Here is an 18,360-nt window from a genome sequence, read left to right as displayed (position 1 = left end):
TGATGACTGTTCTGGAAGAAATATTCGTCTATTTTCATGAATTCATGATTTTTTTTAAATCAATAATCATTATTTTGATGCAACAATTATTGCCTTATTCATAAACCGTTGGAATACATAAACCTAGTGTGATACTAGCCAGCATTCTCTTTCATGTAGGATACGGTGAGTTTGGTGTAGGTGCTCCAATTCCTAGAACCACATGTGGACAAAACATTTAGTGTAAAGGGGAGGAGTGAAATGGGGCACCGTCTTCACTCCTTGTTCCTCCCACAAGGACACACACACACACACACACACACACTTACACTCATCTCACGTTCAGGACAAGTAAAGTTTGTACTACTTTTCTGTGAGAGATGATCATCAGCCATTTTCCAGCGTGAATGAATGTGAGTATTGCCATCTGCCATGGTTTCAAATAGCTACATCACTGTTATATCGACTTTGTGTAGTTTCAAGTCTCTCACGCTGGTGAATGCAAGCGTTGTAAAGACATTCAGCTGGGATGCAGCCAAATTGTGTCCATTTGCCTCCCGTCCTGATTGGGAGCAGCCCACTGGGGACCACAAAGAAGACTCTATTCATCTTTGTTCAGACTGATGTTGTTGCGTATTTATTCGCTGCATGTTCAGTCAATGGCGCTCTTGTCGTTTCACTCATCCACCTCACTCTCAAACATCTGGATGAAAGTGCTAACAGAACAGCTCTCAGGGGGGTTATTCAAGTTACTGTGCGAAGTTATGACTGCAAAGGTACCCACAAATCAGAAGCGGCGATTCATATCCAGTCAGCACTTATAATTCCCACCCTTTCCCCCTCTCTACTTTTGCCTGCTTCATGGAGCTTGTTGGACTTTGTGTTAACTTTCACCAACATCTGCTAGCTTTTACTGGCCTGGTCCTTTTAATCAGCTCACACCAAGTAAAACCTCCTTCCATCAATGAACTTGAACTGCCTTTTATCTCAGCACTTCATCATGTTCTCATCTTGAAATATAATTTATCGTCTTTGTTTCCATTCACTAATTAATTGCTCGAAGCAATCGGCTGCAGACAAGCTAAACTTTCCAGCGATGTGGATCTAAAATAGAAGTGGAGCATGTTGTTTTGTCTTCTGTTGTTTATACAAGTGCTGTGTGGGCGTGTCCAGACATTCTGTGGAGACATCTGGTTTTTCAAAATCACAGAGCTCAGGACACACCCAGCTCTGAGCCTTTTGATACACACTAAGAGCACACAGCCCTATTTGCCCGATATGCATTCAGAAATATCACTTGTTGAATCACTCAAGCACTTTGTACACCATTTTTAAGAACAATTAGAACATCTACAGTCAGTTCATAGTGAATGAAAGGTGAAAGAATGAATGGTGAACAGAAAGCCACCCAAAGATAGCAATGAAGTACCATTTTAGTAGCATTCATTCATTCATTTTCTACCGCTTATCCTCACGAGGGTCGCGGGGGTGCTGGAGCCTATCCCAGCTGTCTTCGTTTCGCTTGTTTTTGGAATGTAGGAGGACCCCGGAGTCGAAGAAAACCCACGCATGCACGGGGAGAACATGCAAACTCCACACAGAGATGGCCAAGGTTTTTTTGGCTAACCGCCCTACTCTCCTCGTAGGTGTGCTTTACCTGCAGTACGGAGACGAAACGAAACAGACCCGCATGCCCAACGAGATCACCAGCATCGACACAGTCCGAGCCCTGTTTGTCAGTGCCTTCCCGCAGATACTGACCATGAAGATGCTGGAGTCGCCCAGCGTGGCCGTCTATGTCAAAGATGACATGAGGAACATGTACTACGAGCTGAGCGATGTCAGGTAAGCAAGAATATCATGTCTGCATGTGTGCAGAAGGAATAAACATGCAGGCGTGGCCTTAAGGACATTTATTTGTTCTAGTTGTATAAATGATTAGCAGCTTTGAGTTCCTCTCCAATGTGATGTGTACTTTGTGACTCTTTATCAAGGCTGTAAAAATGGTCTTGTGGTTGCTGAATGTTAGCACAAGCCTCCTGCCCTCAATTCCCAAATAGCAAGAGAACAGAGTAGTGATCTTTGGAGTACTTCTACTGGACAATACTGGTGTAAAGATTTGGGGATTTTAGAGAGAAGATGGCAACGAATGGAAGACTATCAGCGCCTGTGTCGGGATATGTGCCCTTGGCGAGTCTGCTGAGGAGAAGCAGGCTGATGCAACGTCGACCGTATTCTGATGGCGACACCTGGGCTGCATTCTTACCTCTGGTCACCTCTTCCCCCTACAGGAACATCACAGACCACTCCTGTCTCAAGGTATACCACAAGGACCCGGCACAAGCGTTCAGCCACGGGCCCAGACCGGCCAATGGTGATGCCAGGGTGAGTAATGTTGTGCAGCACAGAGAAAGACCATCTCATTAAGAGCAAACAGCTGCACTTCCAATAGCGACACCAGCCCCTCATTTAATTCTTCTCACCCTCACATCCTGTTTGCTCTTAAGGAAAGGAATGTGCTCCCCCACCACCACCTCCTCTTAATCTTCTGTCGGAAGGGGGAGCATATTGTCCTCCTCCACTGCAGCTTACTTGAGGGACAATTCAAGTCCATTTCTTTTTCCTCCATATTTCTTATCTTTTTTCTTTGTATTTTAGTGTGTTGGTTCCTGCTGATGGACCAAAAGTAAAATCCTTTCTTCGAAAGTTTGACGATTTAGCTAACCTGCAGTATTACAGACCCCCAAAGGTCTCACTTGTGTAGACTGTGTGACATAAATGAAGAGTGACAATATTAAGGAAATGATGCATGATGACCGTAGTGATGAAAAGTGACAGAAATTAGAATCTTATGGCCAACTTGAGCCAAATGAACATGAGCAGCCTTCATGATTAGCTTTGTCACTGTTTAACCCAGCTGCACTTGACACAGATACAAAGGTTGAGTGTGTGTGTTTGTGTGTGTGTGTGTGCTGATTGCATGTTCAAAATAGATTACATACATACATTCAAAATAGATGTATAGCATCTTTCAAATGTGTCCGATGGCAAGCTGTCATTTTTATTACACGTGGTGCAGCAGATGCAGTTATAAAGTTCCAGTACAAATGTTTGACTCCAAAAGAAGGTAAACTCATAATGAAATGGAATTCAACAGCAAAAGGTCAATGTGACCTTATGGTCTGTACACCAGATCAAACATTATAGGGGACTTTGAAGGATCTTATTTTATTGTCTTGGTGCCCATCCAATGCAAGTCAAATCAGGCTCATATGTCCAGATATGGGTGTCTTCCAATCCAATTCTGATATTATACATACTTTTACTACTTGTATAATAGCGTGGAAGGTTAGAAAATGCTTGTTCAAGTGATATTACTCAGAAAATAATAATAAAAATAGTCAGCAACAGTAGGTATGAGAAAATCTGACCCATTTTGGGAATTTGTCAGGCTTAGCAAATGTGTCAAAGAGTGCAGGATGTTTCTGGAAGGCGTGGTGTTGCGAAAGTCCTATTTCAAATGTGTGATGAGGCCGTATTTCCACGGTTCTCTGCTATCACAGTAAACATGTGCATGACGTTTTGCACTCAGCTGCAACATATATTTTGGACTTGAACAAAACACACAGCCACGTGTTGACATCACTCCCACTCCTTGCTAAACATGCTAGCACATATTCTTCTTGTGATCGTGTCGGTTCTATATGCTCAATAAGAGTGCTGATGCTGGATAAAAGTCTGGAATGGACTTCTTATATCAGAGGGCCGCTGATATTTTTTTTGGCTGATATTGGACCATTATCAACATAGGCGTGGGAAGCCCCTATTTCAACACTGACATGAAATTCACAGTAGGTAGAATAACACTTGCACATTGTCGGCAACTATATTGCAATTGCTCCTCTACAGTGAGATTACCTGAACTTTCACAATAGAGAGCAAATACTGCTAACTAATCCATTCCATTCCATTTGAATTTCCTCCTCTTATAGTCTTTGTTACGACTTGAACTCTTTGAGTTGTTGTTTGGCAGCACAAACACACCCAACACAACACCGTCACACCCTCTGTATTGTGCTCTTCCTCAGGCTCATCTCTGCAGCCTGATGAAAATAAAGACAGTCTAAATAGAGGAAAAAAAGAATCTTTTTTGGAATCATGAATGAACTCTGCATGAGGCTTTGACTTGCCCTGTGAGTCATTGTGTACCATGTGGACAATAGCGTGTTTGTTTGTCAAGGAAATAAGAGGAAAGGTGGGAGCAGATTTTGCTGTCTGACACTCCTCTGATGGTTATATAACCGTTTTGGTTGGCACTCTGCTACGCCTGCCTATGAAGGTAATTCATACTTGAGCCCATTTGTACCATTTGTCAAATGTTTTTCTTGTTTTTCTTGCTTTACTGACCTGATTCTGACTTAGTGGCCGTCCAGCATAGGTCGTCAAAGATGGGGTGCTTTTTTTTTTCTACACCAGAATCAGGAGGTGTTTAATCACGCACAATGTGTGTTGCAAATGTTACACTGAGTCAGTGCATGCACAAAGTCATACAATTTTTAATACTCAATACTAAAAGTCCTACCGTTGGTGTTTGTAGCTATTTCTCCCGGTCAGTGGGCTGGGGAAGAAACAAGGATTTGAAATGAAATTATTTGAACGCTCCATGAGAAATGTAATGTTAGCCCGGTTACCATTTACCCTAATCAGCACCCTGGGCAACCCCTGAATGGTACGATCTCAATCGCATGGCATTTTCATAGATTCATCTGTTATGTTGATAGTCGAATTATACTCCTCTGAATGAAATTGTGGAATCTTAATGTCAATTATATAATATTAATATATATTGTCGAATATTCTAAGAAACTCCTATAAACTTAGAAGTTGTAGCTCTTTCTGTTTTCCACTGGTATGAGAGAGACATTGGATTAGCATGCTGGAAATTGTTTCATTCATCGCAAGAAAGATTTTTCCACTCTGCAGCACTCACAATCCACCTCCTTTTTCTATTATGTGGTTGTTTTTTGTTGTTGTTTTACGGCCAGCCAGATCATTGGGTTAGATTTATTGCCCTCCGTTAGCCTTTACAGGTTATAGCAGATCACTGCAGCAGCCCAGATTAGTTGACAGCGAAAATGCAATGTTGCTGATTAACCTCTCAATGTGGTCTTCATACAGTGGCTTTTTGCTTGGCTGGGGCCTGTGTGTGTGTGTGAGTACGTGTATGTTTGCGTGCGTACGTGTGTGTGCCCGCCAATAGGCGCTCTGCCAGTATGTCTGGAAAATTTGCTGACAGTAGTGTTTTTGTTGAAAAAGCAACAGTGTCAAATGAGCTAGATGGATGTTTTTGTTTCAAGGGCACTTTTCCCAAATACTGAAACGATACAAACCCAGCAACACATTCTGTATACACCTTCATTTAGTAAGACTCATCTACAGTTTGATTCACTGAAGTGAAAGAAAATACTCATGATGTTAGCAAACGTGGGGAAATGGTCATAGATTTTTTTTCCTGACATTTTTCTGAATTACTTGAATATTGAAACTTCTAATTCCTGTGATTGGCTGGCGACCAGTCCAGGGTTCCAGACCAGTTCCAGACAAACACTTTAGGTCTTTTCAATAGTAATTTTGTTGGGCTTCTGTGCGCTGAAGATTGCTAATTAGTGGAACACACTTGCAGTGTTTCTAACCAAGGTTTAGAAACACTTTTTTACAAGCTTCATTTTATATGTAAAGCTGCGAGAAGTGGACAGAATCTTCTGAATGTTTTTTACAATGGAATGGATTCAGCTGGACTTTGAGGCGGCAACGCAAAACAGCCAAGTCTGTGGAAGAAAAGCAGACAGGCTGGTGAATATAAATGTAGGCTGCATGATCAAATAAATTGGTGAAAAGCTGAAAAAACAGTCGCAGTGGAACTGACCGCTGTAGCAGCAGGCCGTATGACCAGCTTGGTGTACTGCAGCAGCAAAGGACTGAGGAAACTTGCCAGAGGCATACGTACCTGTAATACCTGTAAATAGTGTCTGTTCCCAAATTAAATGGCTTTCAAGTTTGAAATATGTGTCTTTTCTAGATGCACGGTGAGATGGGGAATCCTCTGAGGCAGCCCCCCATGGGCCCGCCAGCCCAACATCCATTGCAGGCAGGACTCCCCCCATCGCCACACTCTATGCCCCCTTCCCGAATACCATTCAGCCCACGACAGGGCTCTCTGCCTGGCAATGGCACCATGCCCAGGGAGCGACTCTCTAACGCCAACCCCCCGGCCCGCTCCATCTCCCCGTGTCCCAGTGCCATCCTGGAGAGGCGAGATGTTAAGCCGGACGGAGACATGGGTGGGAAAAGTCACAGTCTCAGCAGAGGAAATGAGGGCTTGTATGCAGATCCTTACCTTCTCCAGGAAGGAAGAATGGGTATGGCGACTGCCCACGGGCCTGGGCACGAGGGTTCAGAACACGGCATGCCTGGATTTCACCGAGCCTCTGTCCGCTCCACAAGCTCTTACAGTGGGCCCAGCCCCACAGACTCCATTGACCACCCTTCCCTGTACAGGCAGAAGTCCAGAAACAGCCAGCTGCCCACACTGGGGTCCAAGACCCCTCCTCCATCTCCTCACCGCAGGGCTGATGTACGGATCATTGACATCCATGGGAGTGTGCCCATTGAGAGGAGCTCTCCTGTCCGCCAGTCCTTCAAGAAGGAGGATGTCACCGGAACCAAGCCAAGAAACAGCATGGCATCATCTGATCTCCAAGTTCACCTTCAAGGGTCCATCCCGCCTTCAAGTGACAACCAGACACGGTAAGCGATTAGAAGTATCTGTTTGGATTATGCAATTAGGAATGAAGAAACTGCATCAGAGCATGGACTAACTCTGCATCCCAGTTTCACCCTAACCAACATGTCTCCTCCCTTGTGAGCATCCAGATATGTGAGTACTGCCAACTAATGCACAGGATTACTTCAGCATCACTCTGGTTTATGTCTACTACTGGTTCTGCTTGTGCTGCGGTTGCATTTAGTCTCTTTGGATTTTGGATTTTCTTATTATTGAGGCTAATGTGCCACAATTGAAACAGCATTAATATGAGTCCAGTATAGTCGCTGTATATTTTGGTCTGACAGGAAAACCAAAGAAAACTTCAAAAGTTTCAATAAACATAATCAGTAGAATTCATCTGGCTAGACCATCTGTGTGACCCCAAACTCACTTTTCGAAATGCCAAGGGAGTCTTGGAAAATGCGGGAGGAATTCAGATCGGGAGAAAGTACTGTAGTTTCAAAACCAGCACTAATCCAAGCCGTCATATTCAAAGGACAACATATTGCGCTGATTTTGGACATGGCTGTTGACATGGGATATGATGTCTGATGTCCTTCCTGAGAATGGGAATGGGACACATCCAGATTAGCACTGAAATAGAAACATCATCTGGCTGCTCCTGGAAAATTCCAGGACAGTTAGAATAATATTCCCCCCCAAAATCAGGGTTCGTATTCATGAGATGGTTATAGTAGGGCTCAGTGCTGAAAGTAGAATGTTCTGCTGTTTCTGCAGAGAGCGAATGAAGGCAATGGAGCAACAGATTGCCAGCTTGACTGGCCTTGTTCAGGATGCACTTTTAAAGGGGCCTCCCAGGTAAGCAACCACAGTTTAGGTCAGATAGTCAGAAATCAGGACATTCAGTATAGACTGGCCATCAAATATGAATAGTAAAGGGCAACTAGAAGACAAAACAAACATTCTTCCTTTATTTAAAGTCTACACCATGTCTGACTGCTTTCTAACTTCTTCTGTGGAGTTTTGTATCAATGTTTGCTTCCAAAAAGGTTTTGTGACTCCGTTAGGTTTGTAATGTGTCAGACGTTTAACATTATTAACATCATTTTAACCTGAGTTTGTCCGACTATTCCCATCACCCTTAGTCACAATGTGTCTGTCCTAATTAATCCTAACCTGACTTATCTTTTATGTTTTTCTTCTTGCGTAAATATTCTGATGCTTGTCTTTTGTTGCAGCAGTGAGAGACTCTCAAAGACGTCGTCTCCAGCCCACAGTGCCCATAGCTCAGGTCAGTCAAGTTCTCCTTTAGGTCTTGGAAGAGAACAGGAAGTGTTACTTTCTCAATTGTCACTAGTCCCTGAAGCTTCTCAAACCTGCATGTGTGGTAAAACAAGACACTGCCCCTGCCAATAAGGCAACACACCAGATTAAGAGATTTTGAGCTGGCTGGCTGCTTAATCACAGAACTCTTTGACTGCTTGCCGTGAGCTCACATCGCTGCCTTGACTGTCACATTTGGACAACCTCCTTTTGTTATCCTTATCCCTCGTTTGCTTAAACAGCCTGAACTTTCATTGACATTCGGATGCCAGCAGTTGTGTACATTGTAACCTGCAATTCAAGTTGGGGTGGCTGTCAGTCAGACGAGAAGATGAACAGGCGTCATCAGACTTTTAGCATTGTCAAGACACAAGTTAATTTTCCCAGAGACAGAGCATGTTTGTGAACGTATGTCGAACACTTACTGAAGCCTTGTGTTGCCTCTGGCAGGGAGATAACATTGTTTCGTGGGCCTCCTTAGTAGTACAGCTTTTGGAAGTCAAACAGACAATGATTGCTGTAGCATGTTGAGAGACTGTAGATATACAGTAATCCCTTAGTCATCCCTCGCCACATTGTGGTTACAATTTCAGGTCAAACACATAGAAACTAATTCAGATTATGTGTGTAATATTCTACATTGGTCACTAGTTGTCAGTAATGGTGATGATGAGATGGCCTTTTATTGATCATGTCACTTATACAGAAGTACAAGCAAAATTGTGCAATGATCCATCCATGCATATACTACATACTATATAGTGAGACAAGGGGTGACAGGACAGAATGCTTGGGCAATGAAGGGGGGGACAAGGTGGAACAACAAGAGGAGAGCGGAGGGAAAACATGCAATTACAAACTAAACTCCTAATGAAGGAACACAGTTTAAGACTGTTAAAAAAAACCATGCCATACATGTGACAAGTAAACACATTTTCCCACAACATGAACACAAGACTAGCGCCGCAAAGGGGAGAAAGGTTCCCAGTGCGGCCAGCAGCCATCCACAGCTACCTGCTGCCAATTACGGCGCAAGCTGTCCCGGTCATGCCCGCACCCTGGGGTTATAGTGGCAAAGGCGTTGGATGAGGAGGGATGTGGGTGTGAATATTCCCCCCATCAAGTGACCAATCTTGGAGGTCAGTTTGCAGGGTGTCATTGCCATAAAACAGCAGTTACCATGGCGACGTCTGTGGGTGAGCCCTGACAGTAGAAAGAAACAACAGGTGAAGAAATAGTGAAGGGTCAGACCGTCCCGCTGCAGCCAACTCTTGGGAGAAGTTATTGTCACAACATGACCTTGGTTAGCCCTGGAGGGGGTAAGCCGAAATCCAGATTAAGTATATTGTTTGGGTTAGTGCCACGAGTAGCCACATTCAAATAGACCAGGCAACTCTCTGTGTCCATTCTGGTCTCACAGTCAATCCAACCACCTATGCAAAGCCGAAAACCCCTTCAAGATAGCATCCTTGTTGTGATTCACAGTCACATAATCTGGAGATTGGGAAGCCCTTGGTTCGATTCTCTGCTTGGGCATCTCTGCTTGGAGTTTGCATGTTTTCCCTGTGCATGAATGGGTTTTCTCCGGGAACTCTGGTTTCCTGCCATATTCCAAAAACATGCTAGTGAATGTGAGTGTGAATGGTGGTTGTCTATACAGTGAGGGTCATAAGTATTTACACCCCCTGCGATTTTGCAAGTTCTCCCACTCAGAAAATAGGGAGATATCTGAAATTTTCGTCATCGATGCATTTCCACTCTTAGAGATATAATCTAAAAAAATCCAAAAACCACATTGTATGACTATTTTATGATTTATTTGTAAATTACTATGGTTCATAAATATTTGCACCCTTGAGAATCAGCAATAATTTTGACTCTCAAAGAGCTCTCAGTCCACCATAAAAAAGTCCACCTTTACCCCTTACGAGTAACCAACCACCTATCACCCCTTTGAGCTCATTAATGTCACCTCTGCACCCCACAGTCAGTCATAATCCAACTGCTACCAAGACAAGAGAGCTTTCCAAAGACACCAGAGACAAAATAGTAGAGCTCCACAAAGCTGGAAAAGTCTATGGAACAATTGGAAAGCACCTTGGTGAGAATAAATCAACAGTTGCTGCAATTGTTAGAAAATGGAAAAGGTTCAACACGACTCCTAATATACCCCGGACTGGGGCTCCATGCAAGATCTCTGCTCGTGAGACCATCACTCATGAGACTAAAATTGAGCTTTTTGGTGCAAACTCCACTCATCGTGTGTGGAGGAAATTCAAAAGTACTCACTGTGTGTGCCCTGCGATTGGCTGGTGAGCAGTCCAGGGTGTACCACGCCTTCTCGCCCAAAGACAGCTGGGATAGGCTCAGGAATACCCGCGACTCTGGGTATGATAAGCAGCAAAGAAAAAAGTTTGATGGAATGTTATGCTTGAAAAAGCTTAATATAAAGATGCATTTTGACGTCACAGTCCGTTGTAGGATGCCACACAGGTTGTACTTTTGACATTCTTGAATCATAGAGCTTAATGAAACAATATTCCCACTATGTCAATGCATGAGAAAATCCAGATGTCTGATGGGATACATTGTACTTCTTCCACGTATTTCAGGTGGCTCACCAGTGCTGCCTGCCAAGGGTAGCATGTCTAATGCAGTTCTACCAGACAAGAACCAGGTTCCTCTCAAAGCCAACTTGCTGCAGTTCAGGAAGAATGTCTCTGATCTCAGATTGCAGCTTCATCAGATGAGACAACTGCAGGTAAAGAGCCTTTGGCAACACAGCTTTAGCTTCGCATGTCCTGCTTTATGCTAATGTTCACTTTCCTTTTGGCCACCCAGCTCCAGAACCAGGAGGTACTGCGAGTCCAGCTGAAGCGAGCCGAACAGGAAATTGGAGTGAAGCTTGCAGAGGCCATGCGACGTCTAGACGACCCGGTTCAGAAGCAGAGAGCTTTGGTGGAAGAGGACCGGCAAAAGTACTTGAGCCTAGAGGAGCGTGTGCTGATGCAGCTTGGGTAAGGCTGCTCACACCGTTGGTGTCATTAACTTGGGTTGGTACTGCTTTGGTGGGCCTGCTTGTGTGAAATCCCTTTTTGTTACACACCCACGAGGCCTGCTTCTGTCAAGATTTGCACATCTACATTTAGATCAAGTCTTGCCAAGCTAGCGCCCTGGCATATTTCAAGATACATTTGCAAGCTACAGGCAAGTTAAGTCAGAGATATCGAGGGGTCCTCATACTTGGTCATTCATACCTTACTTGGGCCCACTTAGCACCCAAAGCAAGATTGGCTAGTGTGTGCAGTGGCACCCACTTCCCCTCTTTTGGAACCATTAGACGAAGTAGGTTGGGGCCGGTCACGATTCCATGCATACCTATGACCATGTGATAATTTCTTGCCTTTAAATTATGGGAAATGTCCACGTTTATGCTTATTGGGTACTATAAATAAAGCATACTCTTGATGTAGAATGTTGACCTATGTCATCTTGTAGCTTTTTATGAATGTCGTATAACTTACAGTCTGACCAAGAGAAATGTCACTTGTTAAAACACACCTTCTTGTTGTTGGGTCCATGCCCTTCAGAGACTTGATATAAAAGAGCGTTTCTCAGGGGTGAACATGGCCACATTGAATTGCACTGTCAGCCTCTTCTATGCAAATCCAATATGTCACACAATGTTATCACACGGTTCTTTCTCCTTTGGAGGATCCCATTGTCTCAAGAGCTGCTTAAGAAGCTTAAAGTCAGTGTGAGGAAGAATTCTTCTTGGCGTTTTCAGTGTGCAAACATTTGGCTGAAGGATGAGCTGCAGAAACAGGTTTGAGTAGACTCAACAGAGTGACAATTTTATTGTTTTGGTGCAAACACTATGTCACTCCTAGTGCCTCCTGCTGTTTGTAAAGACTAAATACAAGGTTAGGAGGTTATGTCCAGCTGGCCTACATGGCCATCATCCTTCTGTGATGGGTTAAAATCAAAGGTCAGATTCATTGTGGGCATGTCCTTTCAGACAGTAGTTCATGAACAGTCATTTATAAATATATTCAGGATTTGTTCATGTGCTATTATCTTTGTTTTCCGTCTACAACATCATGCCGTCCTACAGGGATCTGGAGCAGTACGTGGTTTCTCTGCAGAAGGACTCATCAGGAACTCACAGAGCGGTGACCCTGAAAGACGTGGAAGAGGGGGCCGTGACCCTGAGGATGGTCGGAGAGTCTCTGGCAGGGCTCAAAGGTAAGACCATATTTGCTTCTTTGCATAACATAATGTCCTGATACTATTTCTTCAGCAAACTACAGTGGAACCTCAGTTTTTGTTATTAATTCAGTCCAGAAGGTCTGACAAAAACTGAAACTATTTTTTTGTCGGAAACAATGTAAATCCATCTATTTGAGACACCCATCAATATGAACAAAAACACATTTTATAGAAAAGAGTTATAATTTTACATGCAGAAAGCATGACTTTTACCTTGATTTAAGACACATGTTAGTTAACACCGTGATGAGTGGAGAAGACGCTGTTTCACTCTCGTCTATTACAAACTGAACAGAAAAGAAGCTGTCTATTTGCTGACTTGAACTTTAAGGTGAACTTTAGGTAAAATCATCTTTACACACACTGGCCTGGCTCACTTTCTGTAATGTGCACAGATACTTTGCTTGGGCATTGTTTAGCCGTACAGTAGCCAAGACATATTTTTGGTTCCACTGCTTCTTGACAATGTGTTTGTGTGCAGGAGAGTTCCCGGCCCTGCAGAGTAGGATGCGCTCTGTCCTCAGAGTGGAGGTGGAAGCTGTCAAGTTTTTGAAGGAGGAACCTCATAAGCTGGACAGCATGCTGAAAAGAGTCAAAAGCCTGACAGACACACTCAGCAACCTGAGAAGGTAGGGGAATACATCCAAGAGGATAGGATGGGCATCAGGGGAGGAGCTATTTTGTAGCATGAAAGTGAGAAATATGGAATGGTTCTATCAGGTTCTGTCTTATGAATTTAATTACTTGGGGGGCACAGCAGGACTTAATATCCATTGACCAATCACGCTCATCCCTGCAGATTTGCCACCGAGGGCCCTCAGAAAGAAGCTGATCCTTCATCTAACATCCCAATGGACATCAGCCCATCTCTAGCAGAGGCCCCTGTGGTGGAATCCCCACCAGCATCATTCCCACCTAGCTCCACAGCGCCTCCCCTGGAATCCCAGAACGCTGCTGTTAAATCAGAGCCTGTCTCTCCTGTGGTCATTCATCATGTCGAGAGCTCTTTGGTACACATGCAGCAGTCCCAGCGGTCTGCCAGTTTGTCATCCGCTCAGCCCAGTCCCCCTCTTATTCCCAGCCCCACTCACTTCAACACACCCAATCTCAGCACGATTCAAGGCCGAGAATCCCCCAGATCGGCGGCTGCTGATCCCCCTATTCCAGCCCATCCTAAGAAGGCACGTGAAAGCCTGGTTAACCCCAGCAACGGGACCGCCAGCCAAGACCTTGTGATTGAAGAGCTGCAGAACAGTCAGGACAAACGCAAGAACATAGCATTGTCCATCGAGGTATATTTAGTCAGTAGTCAAGTTTGACAATACCATTGTGTATTTACACCCAATAATATATTGTTTGTTGATTGGATTACGTATTTTGAAACGTTTTTCACTTTTGTTTGCATTTTTGTACATTTGGCACTGCATGAATGTTAATAAGGTGAAATTCCAAAGGCAGTCAGTAATGTTAGTACTTGGCTAAGGTTCAAAGTATACTAAATAAACTAATAAAAGGCGACTTTCAACTTCCTTTCTGTTCTCTTTATCTCCACAGGCAGCAGAGAAAGAGTGGGAGGAGAAGAGGCAGAACATGGGTCAGTATGATGAAAAAGAGTTTGAGAAAATCATCCAGGAGGCCGAGGCCAACATGATAAAAGGCCTTCCCAGTCCAGATGTGGCAGCTAACCCAGGACAGCTACCTGCAAACACACATAGCCCCCGACAATCAACAGCAGGTCTCTTCAGTCTCAGACCCTGACCCTGAAGTGCTGGGTGAGCTTAACTAACTAATTTCTGTCATGTCTTAGAGACCCAGCGTGAGTCTCAGTTGGACAAAGCATGCAGGAAGGTCCCGGAGAAACTCCCAAAGCCAGTCATGGAGAAACCTGCCAAGCCAGTGCTGGAAAGACCCTCCAAGATGGCCCCCAAACCTGCATCCCCTGACAGTTTTAACAAGCTGGCATCTGAAAAGGCCACCAAGTCCCCACCACCACCCCCTCCTAGGAAGACCTTCACCAGCTCCAACACAGGCATGACCACCACGCGGTCCGGAGACGTGGTCTACACCAATAGGAAGGACTCTGTGTCAGCTCAAGTAAGTCTGGCAATGAGATGTCTGTTACTCTTTTAGTATTCCTTTAGTAATTGCAATCATCTATTCTTCAGGACGGTGAAGAGGAGGGTCTTTTACCTGCTGCCCAAATTAAGCCCACCAAAACTGCATCACCAGAACCCAAGAAGCCTACACCCCCCCCTCCTGTTGTTGCCTCTGCTGTCAGGGAAGAGGAGGATGAAGGTGACAAGATCATGGCAGAACTCCAGGTGGGCTGCACACACACACACACTACTGTATTTTTTGGGTGGGAGATCTGCTGGATTGATTCTGCACTGTGGTAGTGGGTTGCCTTCCTCTTCCTGGTGGGTCACCCCTCCCCACAAGTGGCAACGGATGGGCACTGGCAGCTGAAAAAGGGAACGATTCTGAATTAGTTTTTTCCCCAAATCCTTGTCCCCAATCCTTCCCCTGCGCCTCTCTGCACGTCTCCAGGTTTTCCAGAAGTGCACAGTTCAGGAAGTAGGGATGCAAAATGTGGTGGATCCCACCACTCGAATTGAAGCTCAAATAAGAGAATTAAGAGCAGGGGCTGTGTTGCCTCTCGGAGAGAAGAAGGTAACGCCTGTGTTGTCACACAGCTGCCTGCTGCCTGCCTCTGCAAACTATCCAAGCCACCTCATGGCTGCTTCCTAATACTGAAACTTTTAACCTCCGAGCTGTTCCTCTGTCTCCTCCCCTCTTTGGAAGCCCCTGCTTGAAACTCTCTCAGGAATAAGTCTGCATTAAAGGAATCGTCTGGACAAGATGGACACCACAATGTTGTGTTTTGCTTTCACTCCTACCAACAAATAAAAGATCTTGAAAGTATCTCCCAGTGGGCAGTTGAATTGTTGTCTTTGTGGAATTCTTTAATATGGCTATAATACGTATGTCTCAACTAAAAAGTGTGCAGACAGCCTGTTTTGCAGACTTAGTTCAGAAGCTCGCTAGTGTGGCCTAACGTGCATGCTTCTCTCCTCACTTCACTTGCCTTTTTTTTCACAGCTTCATTTTACTTCTCTGCATCAAATCAATCCAATAAAGCTGCATTTTGAAGTGTTAACTCAAGTGTTCAAATGAATGCACATGACTAAATATCAATAAATAATTCAAATAATGTTAATATGTACGTATAGTAGTAGAGTGGTAATTTTAAGAAAAAACAATATATATAATAATGTTGACAGTGAAGTATTCATAGTTGTATATAAAATGTGACTTTTATGGAATGGAAAAGAAGAAAGACTAGATGCTCATAGTAGCTAGATGCTCATTGTTTAAAGAAAGAAAAAGAAAAGAAAAATAAAGTGAGTCAAATAAAAGCATTGGGAACAAACATTCAGCACACATTATTGAAAAATAGACCTTGAGGCAGTTCAGTTAGTCCACAGAAGCCTGACCTAGCAGTTACACAGTAATTATTTCCTACACTTTTGTACCAGAACTCAGAGCCCAATTGTGATGGAAAAAATCCAGACACGGATGAAAATGGAAACACAGCTGTGCGGCAAAGCCAAGGGGTACGTACCATATTATTTCTGTGTCTACCAACCTGACTTAAGCTTTTGATATTTGCTTTATTCCAAATTTTGAGATTTTAAACAGTCAATTTCAACTTTGCAGGTAATTTACTACGTGACTGGAAAGATTCCAAAAGAGCCTCCACCCTATTCAGGAACAGAGGAAACCCAAGCACACCGGGAGTCGGCCCAGTCTCCAGTCTCACAGGTGTCAAATGTCACTGTTAATGACAATTCTCCAGGCCAACCCCTGTCGCAGCCTCCCAAGTCACCACCATCCAAATCTCCACCACCTATTTCGCCCAAGCCTCTGGGATTGAATGGATTCAAACTGCCCAGGAAGCCAATGAAACGCTCTGTGTCTCTGAAAACCAGTGCAGAGATAGAGAAGGGGAGGAACCTGAACAGAGTCAACACAGAAAAGAAGAGTCAGTTCATTCAGGATTCTGTTTCTTCCAACATGAATGTAAAATCTGAGCCTGTCGTAGCCAATACTGTAAGTGTGGTGTCTAAGGGTCCTGCTCCACCCCCACCACCCAGGAAGTCTTCAATTGAAGACAATACCCCTAGCTTGGAGGAGGGAAGCGAAGAGGCAAGCCTTAGTCCTGACTTACCGGGAGAAGAAGCACCACCTCCCCCTGACAACATTGCCTTTATGATCACTAATACTAAAGTTCAGGCTCTGTCTTGTGGTGAGTACCAGGAACTGGTTAGTGCCAAGAAAGGTAGCGTCCAGACCGTGACTGTAGGCGGTGCCACGAGCAGAAGGAACACCACAGAAGATCCAGACGTGCCTCTGGATAATGACTTCAACAAGAAACCCGTCATCATCATTTTCGATGAACCCATGGACATCCACTCAGCCTACAAACGGTTGTCCACTATCTTTGAGTGCGAGGAGGAGCTGGACAGGATGTTGGCAGAGGAGCGCATCGATGAGGAGAGCGAAGAGTCAGACACAGACAGGAGCAGCGGGCTGCAGCGGAAAGCTGAGGGATCCGTGGTGATTGATGGCAAAAAGGTCCGTTCTTCTCAAGAAGACCATACCAGCCTGTCGTCTTCCTCTTCATCATTAGTCTCAGAATCAACAGACGGAGTGTCCAATGGAGACGGCAAGCAGGACGGCAAGAAAAAGTTCAGGTTCAAGTTCCCTAAGAAACAGCTGGCTGCACTGACCCAAGCCATTCGCAATGGCACCAAGTCTGGCAAGAAGACACTACAGGTGGTTGTCTATGAGGATGAGGAGGAATCAGACGGGACTGTAAGGCAGCACAAAGAAGCCAAGAGATTTGAGATCTCACGCTCAAAGTCCCCAGAGGACGAAGTCAAAGCGCAGAGTCCAACCCCACTAAAAAGGCAGAACTCAGACTCTGTCTGCAGGACCAACGAAATCCGTAAAAACACCTACAAGACCCTAGACAGCCTGGAACAGACCATCAAGCAGCTGGAGACCACCATAAACGAGATTGGACCTTGCTCCCCAGAGGAGCCCATTTACGCCGAGGTGAAAAAGGGAGAAAATGGAAAAGTCTCCGAAGGTGTTGCGCTGAGGAGGTCTGCTTCTCTGCCTACCTCCAAAGGGTCCACATTGAAGCTAGCCGGGAAGAGTTCATTCCAGAAGAAGACTAAACCTGTGCTTCTCCCGCGCCCTGTAGTCATCTCCACCACCGCCATCACTGCCCCCAGTACCCCCAGTGCCCCCAGCACCATCCAGCAGGTCTCTCTCTAGCTATTGTCACTCCCAAGGCTTGGGGTCTTTCTCTTTTCAACCTGCCTTACCCACTCAAATGACCAAACCATTAATCCACTCTGCAGGTACTTGGAAGCCTAAAAAAGTCCACCTTGGCTTACTTCTGTGAAAATCATGTTGACATGATTTGAGATGACATCTTGTTGGGTTCCTGCCTCCCGCCTAACTCTTGACTTCATTGCTGAAAGGTTTTCAGTCAATGAGAATCAGAGACACTGCCGTGATGATTAATCCTCATGTCTTCATCTTGTTTGCATGTTGAGTGTTCAGTTGATGACTGCATGATCTTTCTCTGGTGTTTCATAATGGAGGTGTCTTCACTTCTCACTCTTCCTGTGTGCTCTGTTGTTCTTTCCTTTCTTTTGTTTTATTTCTTTGTTTTGTCTTTTTCGTTTGGATCCCCCTACAGAACACCAGTGTCGCTTCCCCCACTAGTCGGATGCCCGTCCCTTTGTCGGCGAAGTCCAGGCAGTCGCCGTCTACGACTGACAAAGCAGCAAAACAGCAAAAACTGCAGGAAGCTCAAAGGCAGTTCCGACAGGTAGTTTTACTGTAGGGCCTTACCTCAGACGGGAGGACAATAACTTGTAGGCATAGGCGGGGGAAAACTACCAAAGTTGTGGATCTGTACCAAGAAG

General features: G+C 44.7%; 1 protein-coding gene across 14 annotated transcripts in view; it reads left to right on the top strand.

Moving 5' to 3' along the window:
- si:ch211-285f17.1 (sickle tail protein) overlaps window positions 1-18,360 on the top strand; it is a 64,388-nt gene that overhangs the window by 43,536 nt on the left and 2,492 nt on the right. For 7 of the 14 annotated variants that reach the window (XM_058060852.1, XM_058060858.1, XM_058060857.1 and 4 more), the window contains 17 exons: window positions 1,626-1,824; window positions 2,271-2,364; window positions 6,059-6,786; window positions 7,544-7,624; window positions 8,005-8,057; window positions 10,702-10,850; window positions 10,931-11,106; window positions 12,204-12,334; window positions 12,840-12,987; window positions 13,158-13,650; window positions 13,913-14,093; window positions 14,166-14,452; window positions 14,524-14,679; window positions 14,906-15,028; window positions 15,895-15,972; window positions 16,076-17,689; window positions 18,132-18,263. In XM_058060852.1, coding sequence (XP_057916835.1) covers window positions 1,626-1,824; window positions 2,271-2,364; window positions 6,059-6,786; window positions 7,544-7,624; window positions 8,005-8,057; window positions 10,702-10,850; window positions 10,931-11,106; window positions 12,204-12,334; window positions 12,840-12,987; window positions 13,158-13,650; window positions 13,913-14,093; window positions 14,166-14,452; window positions 14,524-14,679; window positions 14,906-15,028; window positions 15,895-15,972; window positions 16,076-17,689; window positions 18,132-18,263 — 4,823 coding nt within the window. Of the gene's footprint in view, window positions 1-34; window positions 393-1,625; window positions 1,825-2,270; window positions 2,365-6,058; window positions 6,787-7,543; window positions 7,625-8,004; window positions 8,058-10,701; window positions 10,851-10,930; window positions 11,107-12,203; window positions 12,335-12,839; window positions 12,988-13,157; window positions 13,651-13,912; window positions 14,094-14,165; window positions 14,453-14,523; window positions 14,680-14,905; window positions 15,029-15,894; window positions 15,973-16,075; window positions 17,690-17,787; window positions 18,284-18,360 lie in introns of those variants that run through there. The other 7 variants (XM_058060863.1, XR_009120680.1, XM_058060853.1 and 4 more) reach the window with 7 other exon arrangements.

Source organism: Doryrhamphus excisus, chromosome 21, assembly GCF_030265055.1.
Source record: "Doryrhamphus excisus isolate RoL2022-K1 chromosome 21, RoL_Dexc_1.0, whole genome shotgun sequence".
In the NCBI taxonomy this organism is placed as follows: Eukaryota; Metazoa; Chordata; class Actinopteri; order Syngnathiformes; family Syngnathidae; genus Doryrhamphus; species Doryrhamphus excisus.
This window is presented reverse-complemented; position numbering and strand designations above follow the sequence as displayed.